This window comes from Ambystoma mexicanum, chromosome 7q, assembly GCF_040938575.1.
Source record: "Ambystoma mexicanum isolate Mex_15411 chromosome 7q, UKY_AmexF1_1, whole genome shotgun sequence".
Lineage (NCBI taxonomy): Eukaryota > Metazoa > Chordata > Amphibia > Caudata > Ambystomatidae > Ambystoma > Ambystoma mexicanum.
In genome coordinates, this window is record NC_090941.1 from 754,265,673 (window position 1) to 754,290,976 (window position 25,304).

Genomic DNA, 25,304 nt, shown 5'->3' on the forward strand with positions numbered 1-25,304 from the left:
CCGCAGATTGATTACAGCCCGCAATTTTAATTGCGGGTGCCGACCTGTGGTCTCGCCGCTGCAGCTGCCACCGTCCATTGAAGGCTGCAACGTGGCCGTGTTGTCCGTTATCAGGGAAACCGTTGAAGTTGGCGAGAAGGATGAAGTTGGCGAGAAGGAAAAGCTGAATGCTTTAGTAACGTATAACGTGCCCTCTAGCATATTTCACCACAATAAAGGAACATGCAACCTTGACCTGACGTCTCCAGGGCATCGCTGTAGGGGAATGAGTAATGGAGAAGAAAAAGTTGAAAATGTAAGTTGATTATGTGCATGCAAAGTGTATTTGTGTGCAGATGCACGTTGGAAGTGTTGTGCTACTCTATGTGAATGTGCAATGCTCAAATGTTTAAGATTTTTGTAGTGTTAAAAAAAAAAATAAAAACAACTCAAATGTGCTTAATTAGAACACTGGACCACTGAGTGTGTTTGAATAGCTTTATAGACCTGCAGCTAGGGCCGTACGGGTCCCTCAAACCTCGCTTCGCTCGGGCCATTAACCCGGTCTTCAAGGCTCATAACGCCCTGTACGGCCCTCGCTGCAGGTCTATAAAGCTATATTCTAGCCTTAGAAGATAAGGAAATCTTACTTTTAACTGAAGAGGATAAACTGGCCTGGGTCCACAAATACTATGCCGCGTTCACTGCTGCCAACCCTCCAGACATGGAGGCTTTAAGATACTACCTGCGCTCAGCAGTGTTCCCATCCCTCCCGTCAGCAAAGGTCCTACAACTTGAACAACCGATACAAGAGGCGGAAGTTGCGTTGGCCATCAAAACAACGCCTGGACCAGACCGGGTTCACTATTTTATCAAACCTACGGTGACTTTTGGAAGGAAAGACCTCCAGACAATAAAAAACCACTCCTAAGGAAAAAGGCTTGGTGCACCTCTATGGAAGGAAGACTAGATTTAAGAAAAAGATGACAGGGTCCCGTATAACCAAAGTGACACAGAGTGCCTGTTAGTTCAAAGCAGGTACAAGGTTTTTAAAGGGATACTAGTCACTTGTGACGCAATCAAGATAATCGCCCCACCCTCATTGGCTACTACCTATTTACATACTACCAGTCCATGATTGGCCACATCCTAATCTACTCTCACCCCTTAACACATTGGTTCCCAGCTACTGGATGGCGAGTTACCCACCCCAACAAGCTCAGTGGACAGGTCAAATTGGCACTTTGAAATAATGGTGCCTGTTGATACCAGACACCCAAACATGCCTCCCCGGTATAGGACATTTGTTGGCATAACTTCTTGCTCCTCGTGTCACAAATCACGGTATGTTCTGCTCCTCGCACCCCCCTTATCAACAGCCCACCCACAGGCTCTCTTGAGCATTGCATTACTCGATCCAATTCTGAAGGATTTATGTACTCTATTTTCCAGCCACCTGGAAGGTCAAATGGGATGGTCATCATTCCCACAAGTCTGTCCTTTGGGACGGCCGCAGCCAAACCTGCTTTGCCGTCAACATTCCATTCTATTTTCACATGCCTACAGCTAGAACAATTGTACCACTATCTGTTCGGCACAACATTATTCTCATCTTTGCTATTGGAGCATGTGAAAGGAAAAAAGATTTGAGCTTCCCATTGCCATGCTGTTACACCATCAAGTGAGAATATAAAATGCTATATTATGGCGATGCTTCAGTATTTCCCGCACTCAGGCCCTTTGCTCACCGTCATTATTATTCATCATATTACATTACTGCTATACAATGTCACCAGTGCCCTATGCCTGTGCCTAATGATGCTTCTGTAACTACCATTAAGACGAATGCATTTATTCTTCCCGCTTGCGGTTTTCACCCCCCTGCAGCCGTGCACGTTCATTTTCACGTGCACCAATAGTTTATTCTACGCCTAACTCATTTGGGCAGGAATGGGAGTTGTAGGTGGATCCCAACACGTTCTCACCCCATACCTAACAACTTTTTAACACGTTTCCTGAAGCTGGGACAACAACACCTACAATGTTAGACACTTTCACATATTGATTCTAAAACCCAATAAAGACCCCAAATCGCCCTTAATGACGTAGTAAAAATATATTAAAAACTCCTAGCAACCCATCTAGTGACAGTGTTACCGTTGCTTATCCACCAGGATCAAACAGGTTTCATTACTTGACACTGCACACAAGATATTATTAGGAAAGCCATGAACCTAGTGGAAAACTCAGGTTTGAGGGCAAGAATTTTTGCTTTGGATGCCCATAGAGCCTTTGAACACCTAAACGGGTCATATTTGAAAACATTACTCCAACGATTGGGACTGGGATGGAGATTGCAGCAATTGTTAATTAGCCAATTATTCTGCACCCACTATCCGAATTTAGATGGAAATTCAACCCCTCTGGTGAGGATTTAAAGAAGCATGAGGCAGTGTTGACCCTTGTCCCCGCCCTCTCTATTGAGCCCTTTCGGCCCTTATTCACAAAAATTACGATATCAGTGGCATCCCATATCAACAACAGGAACATAAAATGTCTTTATACCCCGACAATGTCTTGGTCACGTTGATGAAGATGGGAAACTTTAATCATACTGTTTGGGTTTCGGGGTTTGAAATTAATTATTCCAAGTTCTCGCGATATCACAAACACTGGATGGACTTACCCATTAGTGTGGAATCGACATCAGATTGGTTACTTGCAGGTCAAAATCCCTAGTAACATTATTAAAGCACTATACGATTTTCTCAGAGGTGGAATCAAACCTGAAAAGATGGGACAAAACTATCTCATGGTTGGGACGTGTAACGGCCATAAAAGTGTCAATCATCCCAAAACGTATCTACCATTTCTCAGCCCTACCAACCCATATCCCAATACATAAACTGCATGCAATCAGGGGAAAATTCTTGCATTTCTCTGGCAACAATCGAAAAACCAGAATAGCAAAAAGGGTTTTGTTAAGGAAGTAGAACCTGAGGGGACGGAGGTTGCTGGGGGTCTTGGATGTTTACAGATACTACCTGGCTTCTCAACTTTCACACATCTTCTCATGGGGAAAGGCGGGCGATGCTCCGATATGGTTGCAAATAGAGCAAGCCACATCCCAAATCCCATTGGAGCAACTACCGTTCAGGAAAGCAACTTATATCCTCGATGAACCATACAATCACATGCAGGAACACAGCGACAAAGAAATGGGGTTCGCCACTCGGCTTAGCCCAGTTATCGCCCATTGTTTACAGTCCTGAATTCGACCCTGGCATGCAGAAATTTGCATTTTCCCACTGGTCCACGGGTGGGCTTAAGGAGCTCGGACAAATTTTTGAAGGAGGGTTCCCCACTTAAGTTTGAAGAATGCAAACAGGTGTTCTCACTGCAGGAAGGTGAAAGTCAGCGTGTGGGAAAATAATCAAACACCACCTACAAGATTTGAATCCCTCCTCATATGCCATATCTCCACTAATGCAATAACGTGGGCTTCTAGGTGGCACTAAAGCCAAAACTAAAAAATGGTGTGCGTGGATGGCACCATCACAATGTTCCAGAAAATGGCAATCCTGGCATATGGGGCAATGACAGAAAGGTAACCAGTTACAATTCAGTGGTGCATATTTTTTGCAATGGCGGCAAGGCGACATGATACACAATGCTGCTACCATAGATTTGCACAGCCAGAATCAATGTCTTACAGTTGCAATACTAGGCACAACCAACATGAGTGTGGCAATACTGTCAGATCGCTACAGCAGCATTAAAATGACTTCTCGCAGTGGCTTAATGAAGCCATTTATTGTGGACAGAGGTTGAGTAATTTCAAGTGGCAACGCTGGAATATTGTGGGCACAGGGATGACGGAAAAAGTCCTTTATTTAATTTGTTTATTGTGATATGGTTACATTAGTGTGGCAACCTCCACAGCTTACACTTACTAACTGACTTACAGCTGCAAATCATACCCATCCACTAGCACCTGCCTTACGCTAGCCAGAGCACTGGCATTATCTAAACTTGATTACTGTAACACTATTCCAAGGTTCCTCTGAATACATCCTAAATAGACCCCAGGTCCTCCAGAACAATTCTCTGAGAGCAGCAATCATTCTAACCAGATCCTGCCATATCTCCTCTACTAGTGGCAACGTCAACTAGCTGCCTATCCGTGACAGAATCACACTGCATACCCTGGCTATCACACACAAATGCCTCACTAACTCAGCCCCCAAATATCTTTCTGATAAAATCTGCAAACACCAACCCACACGCGCAACCAGATCAGCCCACTCTCACAGCCTTGTGGTACCCAGATTCAGCCTTAAAACTGCCAGAGGAGCCAGTTTGCCAGTCCAAGCCGCCAAACGAAGCAACTCCTTACCCATTCCCCGAGACAAGAACCCTCCTTCCTCACGTTCAAAGCTAAAATAAAAGAATGGTTGAGTAACAAACCCTCACTCCAAAATGGCAATTCCACCACCTGCTGAACTGCGTCTACCTGTCCTCTGTTTATTTAAGCTGCTGGATAACCGACTGTTCACGCACCCATCTGTAACTATATTTATACGCCAATATATTTCGTAAATGTATACTGCCTTACCGTGTATGTAACTCTGTCAAGCGCCCAGTTACCTTAGGGTTTGGAGCGCGATACAAATAAACAAATAGAAACCTCCCACAATACATTCACATCAAAAATCCTACAAACGTGATTATGCATACTTATATAAAAAAAATCAAGTCAGTGCAGAATTCATTAAGACAATTCAATAGAAAATGCATCGGCCCCCTTGCACAATATAATTCCTTAATCAAAGCCTGCACACGTAGGCAAAAATATACAAATTATTTTTACAAAACGTAGTTTCCAAACTATTACAACATGCATTAAGAAAATTAATCTATCCCCAAATTACCAAATCATCCTTCACTAAGGCTAAAAATATTCTTAGCTAAAAGTGGGAGCTCCACCAAACCATCTAAAATGTCCAACAAAAGGGCCAAAGGGGCCAGAGAGTATGAAATCGAAGTAATACTCAAAACTCTAGAAACCACAAATTGCGAGAGGTAAAAATAGTCTTCTGGATGTAGAGGTTCGCACTTTAATATTAAATGTTACAAGGATTTCCTTTCGTTTTACATAGACCCAAAACCTTCAGAGTAGGATAACATTTGAATCTAAATTTGAGAAGTTGATCCGAGAAATTGATCCTAGAAGGATCGTAAAGGTGACTTGAGTAAGTAAGGTTGGGGGTGGAATACACGCTGACACTTCCGTCCACTCAGCAAGATCTTTAAATAACGATAATTTGTTAAAGTGCTGTAGGCATTCATTTCTATCCAAAGCACAGAGTATACACTTAATAGCAGGAAGAAACAAATCGGCAGACCACTCATCCCCCACCTCCCAAGTACTGTACACATTAATTTAAAAAAGCTGAATTAGTTCAAACAGAAACTTATTTTGTAAATGTAAAAAAACAGACATATCACTGTAAAATGTCCTTTATGGTCACAGTGACAGCATTTATTATGGGCACATGCATCCTGAAATGCTATGTACTGTTGAGTGAATTGGCAGCTACTGGATTTTTTTCATGCGTTACATTACAGAACCAATTGTAAATTGCATGGCTTTTTTGCAATTTCCACGCAGTGTGCTATAAAGTGCATGATTCTAACCCACTCAATAAAAAAACTCTCAAGAGGACAGTAAACCAACCCGCTTCCCTCTAGCCCATCCCCACTGAATCACTGTGGTTGGTTCTGGAACCCATGGTTGCACGCATTAATGGCAAATATGTACACCCCTCCATGGAGAAAAAAAATGCTCCTCAGCTCTTTATATTGACCGTTCACAGCCAAGTGGAGCAAAGCGAAAGGGAAGACAGAGTGGTCATGCAGACAAATATGGGGTCAGGCAAAACTGGGGGCTAGAAGGAAGGGCAGAAAGAGGGGGGCACTATAGTCAAAGGGCTTGGAGCAGTGAAGCAGGGGCCGCCTCGTAGAGCGCACCAGTTGGGGAGGGCAGAGTTTTCAGTAGCATCAGTTACAGATTAGGATCGGGGGCTGTTGCAGTTATCCAGAGCACATCGGTGTATGGGTGGAGGTCACCGTTGGCGGTTTCGCTTTCTGCAGGGGTATTAAACAGAAAACAATAGTATATATACGGGGTTAGTTAGGCAGGAGCAGCATGGGGACAGTGGGCATAGAGAGCAAATGGTGTAAAAGAGAGTGAGAGTATAGGCGGTCAAAGTGGTGAGCGGCATCAGGCAGAAGTTGACCGTGGTGGGCGCTGCAGACAAGCTGTCAATCAGAGCAGGCAGGGCTAAAAGCAGCTGCCACGAAGAGCGTGCGGGTGAAGGCAGTGGGTCAGACAGCCCAGCAGGACAGTGCTTGGTGGTGGGACGCGGGGAGATGGGAGTAGTGGTTGCGTCCAGTAGTAACAAAGAGGTCACCCCACCTGCAAACAACAATTTATCATTCACAAAGTTAAACAAAAAAAACGCAAATGCAGAAAAGCAATGGAATTCTAATGTACTTAGTTTAAAGGTGGGTGACAGCTCTAAAACTAACTGGGTTCCTAAGATCTTGAACCACATGTCTGAGACCCAAGTGTTGCCAGGTGAAGGGCTATAGACAAACTACCCAAACGATTTAGTATGATAGGAATTTGGTTTGGTGAGCGGCTGTCAGCAGTAGACAGAGCGCAGTTGGACTTGAGACGCAGTTGGCAGCGAGGGTGGCCAGGAAATGTTGTTAGCTGGAAGTTAGTGCCAAGGTGCGACGGGCAACCAGGTTGCCCAAATTCTCCCTATTCCCAGAACAGGGGCGGGGCAGCGACTCCAGTTGTTGCTTTTCTTACCTTTAACAGATTAGACGTCGCCATGTTCCCTGGCGTTCTCGTCTCGCGAGATCCCGAGAGTTTGTTCTGCGAGCGCTGCCGCCTCCCCTTGAACCTGCTCATCTGCCCCAAAATCTCCAAGGCCCACGCGGGGTGATTAATAGTACCATGCCTGCGAGTGGTCTTGGAAACGGGACTTGTCCCCAAACGTTTTGGATGGCCAATGGGAAAAACTATCCAGTCACACTTGAAGCGTTTTGATTCCAGTGCTGACAAGCGCGCGGCGACTTCTGGGCACCATCGCCCACGTGAGTGCGCCGCGTCACGACTGTAGCCATCACGGAGTCAGGCATTTGTTCTGAAATAAGGGTGTATTTACCAATGTTTGAAGCGGAGTATTGCATCATGGCAGCATTGAAAGGACCCAGAGTTTGACTTTTAACAGGTGATGTAGAAAACTGAAACCTATTGGCAATTGCGATTCGTACCGCACTGTTCTGTTAGCTTAACTAGTATAATGTTGTGGCAGTTTCGAAATTGATATTTCGTAACTGTGATGTTGTGCACGAGAAATGATAAAATAATCTGCATAGTTACAATGCCGCGTTTTGGTCCTTTTGAGGTGTCATGTGTTAGAATGGTGTGTTAACTGTCCAGATGAAGGGAGCAGTGCCCTTCCAAAATGGCAGCCACAATCTCCGACCAATAATCAGACCTGTTTTCCACCACAGTCCCGCCCCCATCCACCTTTGCTGCGCCTCCTTCCCATTTTTGGTGTGAGTCTGACTTGGTGAGCAGCTCTGGACACTCGATCTCTTCCTTAGGCCTAGAGAAAGCGTAAAGATTTGTTAGAGGGCCGGAGTTTAGGTTTGGGATTGGGTGTACATTGAAGCGAGCTCAATTCAGGCAGGAATTACCCTTAATCTTCCTTAATCATAATCTTACTCTCCGTTGTCACAGTACTTACAAGACACTAGCCATTATGGAACCAGTTTTTAAATGTTTTCTTTGTTGACTTCGCCCGGGAGCATAAAACTCTTAATTGTGATTTCTAAATGTCACTGGTGCTGATATAGCCAACGCCTACCATGCACTCTGAATACGATCCACAACCACTGGTGATAACTGGCTAACGCGCACTGCCATAACCCGGCCATTTGTCCATTATTATGCCAATATACATTATTGTTGTGCCTGTCTCTTGGTCCCTTACTTTCCCCAACCAGTAAGATGCAGAATGAGACATGTTTCCATTATGGTATATAAGGCCGCAGATTTTATTTTCACACATATAATAAAACACCGCCAACATCTGTGAAAAATAGCTCTGAAGGTGCAGCGACTGCTCCGTGTCCAAAAACCTGCTTCCCCCCTTTTCCCAACACAGTCCATAGTAGGCACAACTCCCCCAACCCTTCGTGCCTGAGAACTGCCTGCCCCTGCAGGTGTTCCTTGGCTGGGAGAGCGCCATTTGTTGGGGGGAAGCTGAGCCTCTCGTTGTTACCACCAGACGCCCCTGCCGGTTAGGCTCTCAAGAGGCGCTGGTCCGAGAAGAGCGAAGACCCTTCCGGCTTTCCCATGGCTCATTCAGAATCTGTGTCTTGTCATTGGTTGCCAAAACACTGCCACACCGCCTTGCCGTCCTGCGACGTCAACAGCCAGGCCTTGCCGTAGCTGTCCTTCCTGTAGGGTGGGTGGGCAGAAAACGAAATCCTCCTTCCTGCTGCGGCGGGTGACGTCCTTTGCCGGAGAGGCTGGATACTCCATGCCCTGGCTGCCTGCCGCTTATATGGGGCTTAGCCCGCCCCCTTTCTTTGTTCGCCCTTCGCAAGCTTTTTCCAGCGCTTGGCGTGCTTCTCCTTGTTCCTCCCCCTTACCCAGGGGGGAGGGAGGCGAGGAGGACCTTGCCCGAGTTATCGGGGTGCCTCCTCCATTTTTTTTTTTTTCCGTCGTCACCTTCAGTTCCGGCGTGCATGCGTTTTTTATTATTTTTTCTCCTCCCATCACACCGGGTGCACTCCCTGTTATGAGGGGGTCAGTGTCAACTGGTGGTTCCTCTTCCTCAGAGTTCCACAATTTCCCCTCCTCCTCGCCTGTACTGCTGTCTTCCATGGAGGACTTCTTCTTTCTCCTTAAACTACCTCCTTTTTGTGTGTAGATATAGCCTGCCCCGGGAGGTCTCCACTGTGACCTCCCCCCAACCCCCGAAATTGGAAAGGTCAGCTGACTCCCTCCGGGACGGCCCAGAAGTGGAGTAAAAGCCAAAAGGCACAAAAAAAACAGGTTCTTGAGGTGAATGCTTCTCTGATGCAGTGCTTCATCTTCAGAGGTAGGCTGTAACGGCCAATGTGGTCGGCCTTGCAATTCCAGTGGAATATGGGTTCCGGTTTCAGATACCCTCGGACTCCGCCGCGTACAAAACTTAGTAAGGTAAGTTCCCAAGAACGAGTGGGGAGCACGGCACATGGCTGCCAAGAAAGCAGGTCTGATGTCAGAGAGAGTGTAACCGCAGAGCAGGATGCTAACAGAAAGGCCAGCAGACTGACAGCTGGACGAATTAAAGAGAGAGAGGAGAAAAGAGGAGTCAGGGGAGCACGGGAAAAGGGAGAGACACAGAGAAAGCCAGCCAGGGTGATGTTCTTGGACCGGGGGTGTCGGGTGCTGTCATGGCTTCGTCCACTTTGGCCATCTCCTCTCCTCCCAACCCTTCCTCTCAACAGGCAGGCTGGTGCCTCATTGCTCTTGCAGTCTTCACCGGCACGCTCTTTCCACATTGTAAACAGAACTTTGTGGAAATGGGATATGTTTAGGATAACCACTTCTCTTCCTCGGGTGGACGTCACCATACTTTGGTCAGCTTCCACAACAGGCCATGGGTGTAATTCATATGACATCATCATTTTCTTGGGTGGAGATCGGTTCTTTACTAATACAGTGTCTCCGACTTGAAGCTCGCGGTGGTGGGCCTGAGGTGCGCAGCTCTCCTTTTCATTGTGCTGCCTCCATGCCGTCTCTACTTGTTCTATGTCTCGGGTGCCACCCAGTTAGGGTGAAGAGGGAGTTCTGCCTGGATTGGTACTCCGAACATCCGTGCTGTGGGGCTTATTTGAGTGGCAATGTGAGTACTCTGCCGGTATGACCGTAGGAAACGGTATACTGCCAACAGCGACGGCTGCTGTTAGTCCTTGCTGATTTATCACATGCTTCAGTGACCTCCATAAATCTCTCGGAATCCCCATTGGTTGGTGGCCAACAAGGGGTGATTCTGTGGTGTCGTATGTTGAGGTTTTCAAGAAAGTTCTGCAGCTCCCGACTGGTGAATAGGGGTCTGTTGTCACTTCTGCTGTTGCAATGATTGACAGGCTACACATGCCTCGATGAGGGTCAGGACTCTCTGATGGATATTGGGCATCCATATTTGAGATTTTAGGTATGCCCGAGTCTTCACGACTCCTTGGTGTCCTTCGTGTACAAGCTTGAGCGCTCGTTCTTCCAGCACTTCGGTAGCACAATGCAGTGTCCTTTTAGGATGACTCCTCTGGCTGAGATGGTTAATTTGTGTCGAATCCCAAATAGGGCTTGCAGTTTTCTTTGCGCTGCTGTGGTGCGTTAAAACTGAAATAATCTTTTTCCAGTCTCCTGACTGTATGGTTAGTGTATGTGTCTCGCTTTGTCTCCTCAACTATTTCTGGCAGGGTCATCGCTTTGGGGTGGGTACACGCCACCAGATGACATATGTGTTCTTCAGTCTCTTGCACGTGTTCTCGCTCCTGCCGGGTTGCTGGCCGTGGGTGCCTGGACAAGTAGCCGAGTGGGTTGTCCACTCCTGCACGGTATATGACCTCTATGTCGAAGGACTGTAGTTGTAGCATCCATTTTTCTAATTGGGCAGGGGGATGCAGTGCTGACCCCGTAAATATCAGGATCAATGGTTTGTGGTCCGTGAATATTTTGGCCGTCTATCAACACGGGGTGGGGCAGGGCGTCCTTCCCTTGGAAATTTGCTGTTTGTTTTTTGATTAGGCAAGCAAGCTTATGGCTTTGTCATGTGTGGTAACCACTTCCCAAATTTCAGTGTACCAAGTATATCATTTTCATACATTTTTAATCCAAGAGCAACAAACAAAAATGCAAAGAACCGTATGTTCATTCAAAACGAGGGATAGCATTTATTAGTTTGCTTCCTTCTAATCTTGTTTTCTTTATTTTCATATCTTTAAAAAGCAAAGGTTTTGGTGGTAAAGTCCATATTCAATTTGGATCCTTTTACCCTAAATAACATGAACTCAGTTGTGCAAGGTGATGGTGTGCCTTCACCTCCAGTGACTTGTGAAAAGTGTGTCAAGTTATACAAATTCAAATTTTTAGTCACATTCTAGCAACCTATCGGGGCACATGGTTGCAATGCCGGACACATGACTTTTATGTACCCATGAAGCTTCTGATTTATTAATATTGATATTTTATTTCTATTGCGCTCTTACACAAGTGTTTCAGAGCATGACGAGGCAAGGGAGGTGAACAGGGGAGAACAAAACAGCGATCTTACTAGGCCCAGTGGCATTGAGAATGCGCAAGTGCATGGGAGAGGGGGAGGGGAAAAGTGCATGGAAGGGGGAGAAGTGGAAAGTGCCAAGCAGAGGAGAAACCGATAAATAACAATAATAAATAATAAAGGCAACAAACAGTGGTAGTGCAGCCAGCAATTTGCAAGTGCTAGGTTTAAGGCAGCAGACAGGGTAGGTCTGATAAGTGCAGGAAGAAAAAGGGGGGGCTGTATGGGTACAGCTACAAGTTTTAGAGTGACATGGTGGCTGTTCCAGAGAGAGGCCCCAGCTGAAGACAGAGATCTACCCCCAGCTCGTTTCTTTGAAAAACGACTGACCCTGAGGGAGTTAGAGGTAGAGGAGCGAAGAGCTCGAGAGGGGAGGTATTTGCGCAGGGATAGCTGAAGGTATTTTGGACCCAGGCCCCAGAAAGCCTTGTGGACAATGCAGAGGGTTTTGAATTTAATCCTTGCATCCACTGGGAGCCAATGGAGAGATTTCAGAGCTGGAGAAATACGATCCCAGGGCTTCAGGACAAGGAGAAGTCTTGCAGTCCTGTTCTGGATTAGTTGCAGAGGGCGGAGAGTAGAGACAGATAGATTTAGTCTATCTATGGTTCTCTCTAGGTTGGACTATTGTAACAGTCTGTTACAATAGTCCAACCTAGAGAGAACCAGAGCTTGGGATACCATGAGTTTCTGGGGGAAGGAGAGCAAAGGCAGAGTACCTCTGAGGAGGTGCAGTAGGAAATGTGACTTTTTAGAGACCTCAGAGATGTGGGTGGAGAAAGAAATGGTGGAGTCAAAGATGACCCAGAGGTTCTTAGCCTCACAGGTGGGGGTAGGAGGAAGGCCAAGGGAAGCCAGCCAGAGATTGAGGAGAAAGGATGGTGATGGTGTGCTGATGAGGAGGATCTCCGTCTTGCTGGCATTCAGACAAAGATCATTGGCGGCACACCAATCTTGAATGGCAGTTAGGCAATCAGAGATGAGAGAGGGAAAGGAGGTGGCAGAGGACAGCCTGAAAATGAGTTGAGTGTCGGAATGCGTCGCACTAAATTTGAGCAGAAAATGGCAATGCAGTGGGCGAGAGTTGCGAGGTATTGGTTGAAAAGCCAGGGCGAGAGGTTAGACCCCTGGTGAACACCACATGTAGAGAGGAAGATAGATGATAGGAAGGACCCAAGTTGGACCTGGGAGGGTCGATCTGAGAGGAAAGAGGTCAGCCAGGCCAGAGCCTGATCAGTGATACCCAGGGTTTCACAGAGATGGTTGAGCAGGATGGTATGGTTGACTGTGTCGAAGGCAGAAGAGAGATCGAGGCGGATGAGGACAGAGGGAATGTTGGAGTCAAGGTTGGAGAGCAGATCTTCACGGATGTTCAGGAGAGCAGTTTCCATGCTTCTGGCAGCTCTGGAGCCAGAGTGGTGGTCATGGAGACAGCCAACAGAATTGGAATGAAGGTTAAGCTGAGAGATGGCCAATGTTTCCACAAGTTTGCCTAGAAAGGGAGTAATGGGCGATAGTTAGCTGGACAAGAAGGATCAGCTGTGGGTTTCTTGAGATGAGGATGCACAAGGGAGTGCTTCAGAGGGGAGGGGAAGGATCCTGAGGCAAAGGATGTCGTGGGTTTTTGAAATGGAGAGGCAAGGGCATTGCAAAGAGCCTGGGAGGCAACAGGAGGGGTAGAGACTGCAGCAGTGTTGGCCAGCTCCTTGCAGATTTTAAAGAGTTTGGCCGAGTTGTTAGATGCTGCAGAGACACGAGCTTGGAATGTGGACTGTCTTCTTGGTGAGGACAGAGAGTCGGTATTGCCTTTGTAGCAGGCGACAGGCCAGTTTGTCAGAGGATGAACAGGAAGCCCTCCATTTCCTCTCAGCCGCCCTACACTTATGTTTAAGTGTAGCTAGGTCAGAGTCATACCAGGAATTGCACTTGGCTTTGGACTTCAAACGGATCTTTATGACAGGGTCAAGAGCATCAAGAGTGTTATAAATTGGAAGAGTTTAGCCGAGACAGGGCTGTGTCAGGATGTGAGACAGCCAAAGGTGGAGGGGGGAGAGAAAGTGGCGGTAAAAGCCTCAACTGACACACTGTTCATGGGCCAGATGTCTGAGAAGGTAGGTGGCAGTGTTTGGGTAGGCTTGGCTTGGGGGGAAGAGAGGGAGAGATGAGAGGAGAGGAGGGATTGATCGCTCCAGGGGAGAGGAGTGGTCAGAGGGATGGATAGGGGGAGGTCAGAGGAGATCAAGGCATTGAGTGTGTGCCCTGCAGAGTGAGTCGGGCCAGAGGGGAGGATGGACGGGGAGAGGGAGTCGCAGAGGTCACGGAAGAGTACAGAGGAGGAACAAAGAGAGTCTAAATGTATATTGAGGTCACTGAGGAGCAGAAGTTGAGTGGTAGAGGCCAGGAGGGAGGAGGAGAGGTCCGCCCACTCAGAGAGAAATTAGGTGATTTGACCAGGAGGCCGGTGGATTGGAGCCACAGTAAGCGAATCGGTAGGCGAGAGAGAAAGCCTACAGCCAAGGCATTCAAAAGAGTAGGTCTGAGTGGGAATGACAGAGGCACGAATCCACTCAGGAAAGATCAGGGCTACCCCCCCACCGGACCGGGAGGATCTGGGTGCGGAGAGGATCTTGTAGCCATCAGGGAGGAGAGTGTCAAAGCTCGTGACAGAGCTGGCCGTGAACCATGTCTCAGTGAGACAAAGGACATCAAGGTCTAGTTCTTCAAGGAGGTGGCAGATGTCAGAGGAGTGTTTGACAGCAGAGCGAGAGTTTAGAGTGGCAATATGAATAAGGTTGCCAGCCTTAAGGACCTTCCGGGGAGAGGTACAGATCAGAGGTACACCCTGTGGAGGAGAAAGAGCCCTAGAAGGGGCAGAGGAGGAGGAGGAGAGAGACGGTAAGGTAGCCAAGGGGGGAGAGGAGGGGACAGCAGGAGATGAGAGGAAATTGATGAGGCGAGGGAAGTGCCTATCAAAGAGGAGAAGATTGGCCTCAGGGCCTTGGACAGTTTCAGAGGCGGAGGTGGGGGCTTTAGTTCCCTTTATGTCTGTGACTTTGGCAGGGGCGGGCGACACCCCTTCAGCATTAAATACACATCCAAAGAAGGTGAGTTTGCTTTTTCCAAATTCACACTTATCGGCATGCAGTGTCAAACCTGATTCTGCCAGTTAGCCTGTAGCCGGGTGTTGGGCTCTTGGGCTGTCTTCCCGTGGATTAGAATGTCTTCACTGATATTGGTTGTTCCTGTTAAGTCATGTAGCACTCTTTAGATTTGGTTCTGAAATACCTCAGCTGCCGATGATGGATGATATGCCGAAGTTGAGCCTGCTGTATCTCTGGAGGCCAAGGTGGGACGAGAATGTTGTGATGTATCTCGATTCCTGTGCTAAGCGTATCTGGCAGTACTCAGAGCGTAGGTTGAGCTTACTGAACACCATTGCCCCAGTCAGGTCTACGATCAATTCATCAATGGTTTGTGTTATGTGGCATTCGTGCCCTATTGCCACATTTGGCAGGCGCATATCTATACATATGCTCCCTAGACCAACCATGCAACCCACCATAAACCACAACCAGAGACCCAAAAATTGGCTCCAAAGACACGTAGTGTGGAGCCTATGAATAATGACACTCTGAGCGAAACATAACTTACCATGGTCCTACCTGAGAATCTACCTCAGAGTGATGCTATTGCGAAACCCGAGGGCAACCACTCCCAGCTCGTCCAGATCCAGAATGTAATCCAGGAACATTGTGCTCCTAAGAGTAAATCATCCACTCCAGACACTCCCCTCTCCTACCGCTATGCTCACTCTCTACTTTACACCAACACACAACAGAGTGCAGCTATACCTCTCGATCAATTTCGGCCTAGCTGCACACAAACAAACAATACTCCGTGAGCACCTCAACATCACGCTAGAACGCAGCTATGCCCCAGGAAAAAATCGGCCTAGCTGCACACATAAACGTCCTACACAGGCCTAATGCCACCAGAATGCAGTCTCGGAGACTAAACACCTGACTGCACACATTCGGCTGATCTCTCACTATCACCCCACCTAATGTTAAGATGCAGCTACCATCAGGCAATCACACTTGCTGCACACATATTGAGTGCACCCAAGCACCTTATACTACCCTACTCTCTCGACTGACCTGGACTGCGGTCCACAAGGGCGTTCAACCCACAAGTGCTTTGAGATCATACCAATGATATACAAGGCGCTATATAAATGCTCAATAACAATATACGAACAGAGTTCGGTTGTTTGGGTTTTTGTGTCACTACCATTGGGGATACCCAGGGTTTGGGTCCAGATGTCTTCTCGATGATCCCCTAACTTTCCAGCTTCTCCAGCTCAGTTTCCACCTCTTCTCGTAGATGGAAAGGGACACAACGGTGCCTTACAGCTGTGGGTTTGACAGTCATGTCGAAGTGCAGCTTGACAGTCCTCCCCTTCAGACACCCGATTCCTTGGAACAATTTGGCATGCTTTTGCAGCAGCTTATTGATGTCTGGAGGGTTGACGCCTAATGCAAAATGTATCAGTTTGAGTTTTTCAGCTGTCTTGCAGCTCATGAGGGTCTTCATTTCTACATTGACTATTTATATGCAGGTCCTGCAGGTGGTTCCATTGTGGGTCAGGTCAGACCAGAATGATCCTACTACGGCAGAGGCTCCCTGCATCCATATGCAAACAGTTGTACTTTCTTGTTCTGGAGCTGTGGGAGTGGTTTCAGCCCTTTGAATTTTTCCAGAGGCATTACATTTACTGTCGCTCCAGTGTCTATCACCACCTTCGTGGGGATCCCATCTGCTCGGTTCTCCTCTTGTGATGAGTACTCTTGCCGAGTTTGATAGCTGGGATCATATGAACCCGCTCAGTGTGTTTCTTAGGCCAGTTTCGTGGCCTTTCAGGGGACAATCTATCTTCTGGTGCTTATTCATCACTGTCACTGAATTGTCCCTGGTCCACTGCTGCGGCCCTCGTTTTTTCTTTGTCCTGCCTTCTGTATGTGTTGGCGTTTGTCCGCCCTGTGTCTTTCTTGGGAGGGTGGGGAGGGGTGAGTTCAGGCAGACTGCTGCAAAGTGGTTGAGTCGTTTCCATTTTTGGCAGGTGACTCCTAGCGCTGGGCGGGACAGGACTCCCCTCTGTGCCATGCGCCCCCACACCACTTGCAGGCTTCTTGCCGTCTGTTTGGCCAGTGTGGCGGGTTGTTGGCTCTTCTCCCGCCCGGCTTGGATTTGATGGCTGCAATGCTCTCTTCTTGAAGTCATCGATTGACATTCTACTCAAGGGCACTTCCATTGCTGCGACTAGCTGATCAGTGCGTTCTCTTTGTCTACCTATGGCCAGGATCTGGTCTAGTGGTTGGTTCCTTTCTAATAGGATGACTCTCTACAGTCCACAGTTTCTCTGAAGATATCCCATGAATGATTTTCTGACGCACTGCCAAGTCTTCACCTGGAAACTCGCATCCCACAGCCATCTCCCTAATGCGGGCATGAAAATAATTCATTCTTTCTCCTGATCTTTGTCGGGCCATGCTAAGTTGGAAGCGTTCATGGTCTGGGTTCAGTTCAGGGCCACCTTTGCTGCCTCGTCAGCCTGTCTTCAGTTTAGCAGGGTGTTAAATAGCCTCAGCACTACTGTGCCCAGGTTTAACATTAATAGCGTCCGTCTCTCTTCTGCGTCAGTGATCTTCTTGGCTTTGACATGGAGTTCAAACTGTTGGAGCCAGAGCTCCCAATGCAGCGCTGCTCTTGTTGCATAAGGGTCGAATGGTCTCATAAAGGCACCATGGGTGGCATCCCCTCCTGGAATGGGCCCATCTTGTGCTGCGGCTCTGCCTCTCCTGTTTCTGCGGGTGCTCCCTTTGGCTGGGCTCGCCTGTGAACCATCCATTCTTCTGGCACTTGGTTCTCTCTCCTGGGACAGCTATTGCACTTGCGTGGTGTCTGTTGTTCCTGTGGTTGTACTCTGCTTTTCACGAGTCAGACTGGGGCAGCATGTTAGGGTTGCTCTTACAGTAGTAAGTCAGTGTTCTACTCCATGGCCCTCCTTAGCCTGCCCAGTTGTGTTGGGCTGGCCTAGTTTAGGGTTTGTGACTTGCTAAGACCCAGTGGTATTGCAAACTGCTCCACCTCCACGTGCTTTTCTGTTTCACTGCATCTGCGCATGTGTTCCCCCCCCACGTGCCACTGAGACTTCATCTGCAATCCAGTTATTCGTGTGCCTGCAGGTGGGATTGTCTTTTTCTTTTCTCCAGTTCCTGCTTACCCATGATTAGCTCTCACCTTGATCATTACCGCTGCAGGCTTTCACTGGCCTATGGGTGGGGCCGTCATCCGCTGCCGGTTTGTGTTGGTGGATCGCACGGATATCATTGTTGCTGCTCACCTTTGGACTCCCTGATGTGAGCCCTGGTGTCGGAGTGCCTTCGAGCCACTGTTTTCTTTCTCACAGTGCACGTCTGATGCTGGGCGTGCTGGCACAAGCGAAACTTGTGCACTGTTGTTGCACAGGTTGAAAACCACAGTGGGCCAGTTTACAGAGCTTGCGTTGTAGTGTGAGGACGTGCTCATACACAACCACTTGTTATGACTGTCTAACTCGCACTTCCCATTTCTGGCGCACGTGTGTTCTTTTTTTATTCTCTCTCCTCCCCTTCCTCACATCATCCGGGGCGGGCTGACCCTCCCATCACATGATGTGCAGAAGGTCACAACACCACATTAATGAAGATTACGCAGTGTGTTTTGGCCTTGTAAAAGAAGAGTCTCCCCATGATGCAGGTTTAACCATATATTTAATCATATACACAGATAACCCTGTGTAGGATGCACAGTTGTATTCTCTGTGCACACTTGAGGTCTTTTCTCTGTGTATTTATTATTCACGTGTTAATTAGGAGAAGCGCTGCGGGTGCAACATCTCTCGCTTTGAGGTCCTCATTGTTCTCACTCTCTTGCGGCCTTTCTCCGCCCAGGCAGACCAAGTCTTGTGAGAGGGCAACCAGAGCCGATCTCGCACGACAGGTGCCCCACATAGCTCCTTTTCTTTGGAAAGGTGGCTTCCTCATTCCATCACAAAGTCACTGTACTTCATCTGTCGCCTGTTTACCCTCTGAGGTTGCCTGCCATCAGTCTTTTCTTTGAGTTTGGGTTCTTCATAACCTTCTGCTCTGCCTCGTGTAAATGCCATGTCAGTTGGCTCAACTGACTTCTCCTATACCTCTCAGTTCAGAAGCTCCCACGGTTTGCTCGCTGACTGTTCCTTGTTTCCGGCTTCCACTTCTTTCTTCTCTTTCCATGTGTGATGCTTCTTCCTTGGTTACTTGTCTGCCTGGTGATGAACTCCTTCTTTGCATGGCACCTTTTGCGAATATTGCTACTCTCTCTAGGTTGCATCTTAAGTACATACATGGTTCATGCCTTTTCTCATTACTTCAATTGGTTGACTGTAGCAGGACCCTGTAATGCGATCCGTGTGAGATAATCTGACCTTTACCAGGTCTCCCTCTTCTACCTCAATTCTTTGGGCCTCCCTGAGGATGTCATGCCAATTTTGCATGTGGTCTTTACTTTTCTTGATCCTAGAGACCACCTCTTCCATATTTATCATATCATCTTCTCCAGGGGTGCACCTAGGCTAACATTTCAGTTGGGCTAACCCTTCAAATGTTTGGAGAGGGGCTAACTTCAGAGACTGTGAGGGAGGGGCAAACCTACTTGTTGTGGTGGAATCTAACTTCTTTACACATTCTAATGGTATCGCAGGTTTCCCCTTTTCTCACCTGTTTTCTCTGTTTTGCTGAGTCCTTTGTCAGGGTTTTCTTTTGAGCAGTTTGGGTCTTGTACAAGCCCGCTCGGCCGTCTTCGGATTCCAGGATTCGTTCAGCTTCTTCGTCCGGGATCTAGGAAACTCCAGGAAGCTTGGAATGGAGGCAGCACACGGAGGCGGTCTGCGCGGAACGCGGAAGAGACCGGATCAAGGAAGTTAGTAGGAAAGGAGAAGAAAGAAGGTCCCGGAACCAGGAAGCAACACAGTTCAGGAGAACGAACTACGGAGCACATCAGGCCACAGCTATCGGTAGCGTTGAGACGTGCAGAACCGCAGGGGAGTGGCTAATTTATAGAACGTGCTGCATAGGACGTAAATGTCGATAGGCCGCGTTCCGTGTCTACGGCCATGTTGGGTGTACTACAGCGAGTAACCCCCGACGTGCCAGGGACCAGGAAGACCAGAAGGGGCGTGATCGATGGATCATGACAGCAGGCCCCCTTCTAAAACCCGTTCCACCGGGTTTACCTGGATGTATTCAGTGGAACCTTCTGAGCAATCTGAGGGAGTTTAAATTCGAGACTGGTTCCCAGGTACGTTCACTGGGTGGATAGCCCTTCCATTCCACCAGGTATTGAAGTCGGCCTCGTCTATATCGGGAGTCACAAATATGAGAAACTTCATATTCCAGCTGGTCATCGACAATCACAGGACTAGGTCTAAGAGTAGTCCGGGTGGTTTGGATGAATGGCTTCAACAGAGATTTGTGAAAAACTGGATGTATCTTCTTCCAAGAGTCCGGAAGTTGGAGTCGAAAGGCCACAGGATTAATGATTTCTTTTATATAGAAGTGCCCATAATATCGGGGAGCCAACTTATTCGGTCTGAGATGTCTGGGCAGAAGTTTCGAGGATAGCCATACTTTATCCCCAATAGAGTAAGAAGGTCCTGGTCTTCTCTTTCAATCTGCATAGTGCTTGGTTTGGATTTTTGCGCACTTTCAAGATGATCCTTGGCGTCTTTCTGTACATTGATGAGTGTTTCGATCCAGGAATCGACAGTTGGAACAGGTGTTGGGTGTGGAAGAACAGAAGGTAAGACCAAAGGGTGGAATCCTTGGCTGCAGAAAAAAGGGCTGTTCTTAACAGCCGAATGAGCCGAATTATTGTAGGCGAATTCGGCCACTGGTATTAAAAGTGACCAATCATCCTTTGGTAGAGAAGCAACGAAGATATTGTTCTAGGGTTTGATTCACTCGTTCTGTGATATCATTGGTTTGGGGATGATATCCCGAGTAAAGAGATCGTTGGATCCCTAATATCCTGCAGAGGTGTTTCCAAAACTGAGAGATATACTGTGGTCCTCTGTCCGATATGATCTTGGAAGGAAGTCTATGCAGTCGGAAGATGTGTTCCAGGAAAATACCAGCAAGTTCTGATGAGGATGGTAATTTATACAGAGGAGTAAAGTGAGCCATATGAGTGAATAGGTCAATGGTGACCATGATAGTGATATAACCTTTTGGAAGGCGGCAATTCCACAATGGAGTCTGTAGCTATGATTTCCCAAGGTCTTGTTGGTGGAGTTGGCTGTAATAAAAGACCTGCTGGCTTCTGGGTATCATGTTTGTTCTGATTACAGACGGAACAAGATTGAATGTACAGTTGTACGTCTGTCTTCATCTTGGGCCACCAAAATTGTCTTTGTATTAGAGGGAGGGTGTTGGAAATACCACGATGACCAGAGTGAAGAGTATCGTGGCAAAGATTTATATCCTTTGTTGTAGTTTCTGTGTGGGGATGACCAGGTTAGTATCCTTGAACAAGTATCCGTCCTTGATTCTTAAGTCCCATTGATTCTTCTCTGAAAGTCCTTTCCAAAGTTCCGAAGTCTGAGTTTTCACGCGAATCTCTTCCAGGAGGTTATTTGCTTGAGCTTCAAATATGGTATGAGGAAACATCTTAGGATACGTTCGATCCTCCCCCGGAGGTTCATAGTCTGGACGACGAGAAAGTGCATCAGCTATCACATTTTGGGTTCCAGGGACATGGTGAATCTGAAACTGATATTGGGCAAAAAAGAAGGCCCACCGAGCTTGGTGACTATTCCTACATTCCAGGGCTTGCAATACTTGTAGGTTTTGATGATCCGTGCGGACATGGACCTGAAATTTGGCTCCTAGAAGTAAATGACGCCACTCTGTGAAGGCTTGACGGATGGCTAGCAGCTCTTTCTCTAGGACGGAGTAATGGGTTTCACTAGGAGTTAATGTCCGAGAAAGGTAGGCGATGGGATGTTCCAAGCTATCCTCGAATTGCTGTTTTAGAACGGCTCCAATGGCGTAATTGGAGGCATCTGTCTCCACTATGAATGGTCGATTAACATCAGGCTGAGCAAGAATGGGAGCTTGTGTAAATTCAGACTTTAACTGTTGGAAGGCTTTCTCTTGGGCAATGGTCCAATGAAAGGGCACGTTTTTTTTCAATAAGGCAATTATTGGTTGGACAATCTCGGAAAAGGAAGGTATGAATTTCCTATAAAAATTAGCCAAGATTGTATCTGTTTCACTGAGGCGGGGCTAGGCCAGGATAAAATAGCCTTGACCTTGGACTGATCCATACCGATACCATCGGGAGTAAGGACAAACCCTAGGTAGTGAACAGTAGAAGTATGGGAGATGCATTTCTCGGGCTTTTCCAGGAGTTTATTTTCACGTAAGTGTTGTAAAACTGCTTTCACATGTTCTTCGTGCTTGAGAGGGTCCTTCGAAAGTATTAGAATATCATCCAGATAGACAATCACAAAAAGGAACAGCATGTCCGAGAACACTCGATCCATGAAACGTTGGAACACCGCTGGGGCATTAGCAAGACCAAAGGGCATGACTAAATATTCAAAATGTCCAAAGGGTGTTCTAAAGGCTGTCTTCCACTCGTCACCTGCCCTGATACGAATCAAATGATAGCACCCCTGAGATCCAGCTTGGTGAACACAACTGCACCTCTTACTGCCTCCAGGATGTCTGAGATGAAGGGCAACGGATATCGGTCCTTGAGAGTACATTGATTTAGACCTCGATAATCCAGACACGGTCTGAGTTCTTTAGTGTCTTTTTTAGGAACGAAGAACAGGGAGGCTCCTGATGGAGATTTAGATGGTCGTATTGTTACGCTCACCTGGTTCCCACATGGGCGTCGATTGGACCCGGACAGCTGCGGTCTCCACTAACGTGATGCGTAGTGAAGAGATGACAGTCTGGACTGGCCGGCCTAATCTTGTCTGCTGGACTCGTAGAAGTATTCTCCTGCAAGTGGAGAAAGGGATTTAGCCACCCGTGGACTTTAGTGATGCCCCCCCCTCCCAACTGTTCTCGTTCTCCCCACTAATCACCTCCGATATCCCCTCTTGGTAACCTCACCTTATGTTTTTAAATGATGAGCTCTCCATCCTGCATGGCATGCAGGGGCGTGCAGATCCCAGTTACTTCACTGGTTTGAAGGTACTGGAGGAGTTCCGAGGGAATATTGACTCCAGTGTCTATAAAGTTCAAAGAGTTCAATATGTCTGATGTTCACTCTTGTTCCATTATCTCGTTAGGTTGCAGCTGGGTCCAAAAGAATATTGCCTGGAGGCAGCTAATGGCGTTCAGGTAAGAGTCTGTATTACCAAACACTGTCCGGTAAAAGTTGCATGAGTTTAACTTGCTGTTTTCTCTCCCTTTATAGGTGCGACATAGAAAGATGCAGCGAATTAAAGGATAATACCTCCGGTGGTAAAGCAGGTAAGCCTATGGTGGCAAAGAGATTGTCTTTGTCGGTTTTCTCGGCTCACCTTGTTATTCCTTTTGTTTTCCCCCCAGGTGCTGGGTTTCGACGAAGAAAATGATGGAGGCAGCGCCGAGTTGAAAGATGCGGTGGACTGGTGAGTATAACGCGGTGCTGCTGCTGGCGAAGCGACGCGTGCTGAAATAATGTCCTTTCCAGGCTCGGAGATGTGCTGGGTCCGGAATCAGGTAAGGAATCAAATAATGTCCGTGATCTAACCTCTTCTCCTTTCTTTCCCTTTTGTCTAGGAGCTCGGGATTCGAGGCGGGCGTGGCAGAAGACTGGATGCTGACTTGCAGACATGGTGAGCGTTACGCTGCTGGATGCAGAATAACACGAAGCATGAGCTGCTGTTCGGGCGTGGTTTAAATAGCCTGCAAAGTAGTCCAACGTAAGAAGTTCCCCAGAACCACACCCGAGTAAAAAATAGTCCCTGTAATAAAATAGTCCCATCCAGGCCTCACGCTGGCTTGGACTCATTTGCAGCATGGTCTGCATAAGGTAAGTAAAGTCTATGATCCTGCGCCTATGGCTCCAGGACTGATTTCTATGATGAGCCTGCCGCCTAAGGCGCCAGGACTGAATCCAAACAGCCCTCAGCCGGGGCTGTTGGGGTTTTAATGAGTATCTGGATGCCTGCTTCTGGGGCTGATGGACTCGATCCGGATGCCCGGGGGCGGGGGGTAGGCATCATGACACGTATGGTGCCATTTGCGAGATTAGTATCCAAGTATTCACGAAGGGCTTTCTTTTCAGGTTCTGATAGGATGAACATCCTTCCAAATGGAATCACCGCGGAAGGTTCCGTCTCAATAGCACAATCTTCAGGTCTGTGGGGAGGTAAGGCCTGAACAATAGCGGAAGAGAAAACATCGGAATATTCCTGGTAAGCCTCCGGGAACCGGATGATGTTTGAAACTGAGATTGTGTTCTGATGAGTTGTAGGAAACTCCTTAGATGGTGTAGGATCAAGGTCTGGATGTAAGCAGTGGGACATACAAAACTCAGACCCATGAACAAGGATCCCGCTGCCCAATTGATATAGGGGTTGTGTCTTTGAAGCCAGGACATTCCCAAAACCAAGGGGTAATGGGCGGACTTGATGATGTCAAATCTTATCCTTTCTTTATGTTGATTTATAGCAAGCTCGATCTCCTTGGTCTGCAGGGTAATAGGTCCGGAAGAAAGGGGTCTTCCATCAATTGCTTCCACAGGTTGCATGATAGTCCGGGATTCGTAAGGAATATGGTGTTTTAAGACCCATTCATGATCTATGAATACCCCCATAGCTCCACAGTCGACCAGTGCCAGGATGGGGTATATTTCTTTCTTGGATGTTGTCAAGAAGGCCTGTAAGATTACCAAGGAATTTTGTCCAGGAGAGTTCAAGGATGGAATAGAGGTGGAGCAGACATCTCTCTCCTGAACCTGCGCTCCGTTTAGGATCGGGAGCTGGCGTTTCCCGAGCGCCGTGAGGGGGCAATCGGACATTCTCTTAATAAATGTTTGTCGGATACGCAATACATACATAATCCAGTATGAATCCTTCGCATCCTCTCTTGTGGTGTAATGGGTCCACGGAAGGCCCCTAATTGCATAGGTTTAGCCTCATTGCTTGGAGTAGAAATGCCTTCTGAGCTTGAAAGGGTTCCAATGGGGTTTTTCTGGAGTGGTAACTTGGTTTTCTTCTTTTCTGCCTTTCTCTCCTGAATGCGAAAGTCAATCTGTAGAGCGAGATCCATTAGGGCTTGAAAGGAACCCGGGTGTGCCACTCTGGCTAGTTCGTCCTTGATCTCTTCGTTTAGCCCTCTTCGAAATAAAGTAAAACAAGCTTCAGAGGACCAATCCGCTTCCTTAGCCAGCTGTTTGAAGCGTGTGACATACGTGAGCAAGTCCTGGGTACCCTGATGAAAGTCGAGTAGACGTTCCTGGGCACTGTAAACTTGTTCCGGGCGTTCGAACATGGTCATGAGGGCCTCTATAAAGCCGTCATAGTCATCCAGGAGAGCATCACCAGAGTTAACTAATGGGGTGGCCCAGGTCAAGGCATTCCCGGAAAGATGCGAGATTATAAAGCCCACTTTAGCCCTGGGCGTAGAAAAATAATAAGGCTTAAATGTAAAGTGGACCAAACAAGAATCTAGGAATCCACGAATGCTCTTTGCTGAACCGTCGAACTTATCAACAACAACGCCGCCTAGAATTATACTCTCCTTCGTGGCGGAATCACGGGATAACACCAATTGTTTTAACGCAGCGTTTTCCGCCTTTAAGTTTTGCACTTCGGTCGTCAGCTCTTGC

General features: G+C 47.6%; 1 protein-coding gene and 1 long non-coding RNA gene across 2 annotated transcripts in view; one reads left to right on the forward strand and one right to left on the reverse strand.

Annotated features, from left to right (window-relative positions):
• The window catches only part of CUL5 (cullin 5), a 1,916,374-nt gene extending 1,909,250 nt beyond the window's left edge, over positions 1 to 7,124 (reverse strand). Inside the window, exon 1 of the mRNA XM_069640617.1 lies at positions 6,860 to 7,124. Within this exon, the coding sequence (XP_069496718.1) occupies positions 6,860 to 6,961 (102 nt within the window). The 5' untranslated portion in view covers positions 6,962 to 7,124. The remainder of the gene's footprint in view (positions 1 to 6,859) is intronic.
• A 51-nt stretch (positions 7,125 to 7,175) lies between these two features.
• The window catches only part of LOC138528749 (uncharacterized), a 52,519-nt gene continuing 34,390 nt past the window's right edge, over positions 7,176 to 25,304 (forward strand). Inside the window, exon 1 of the long non-coding RNA XR_011284222.1 lies at positions 7,176 to 7,283. This is a non-coding gene — a long non-coding RNA (uncharacterized lncRNA). The remainder of the gene's footprint in view (positions 7,284 to 25,304) is intronic.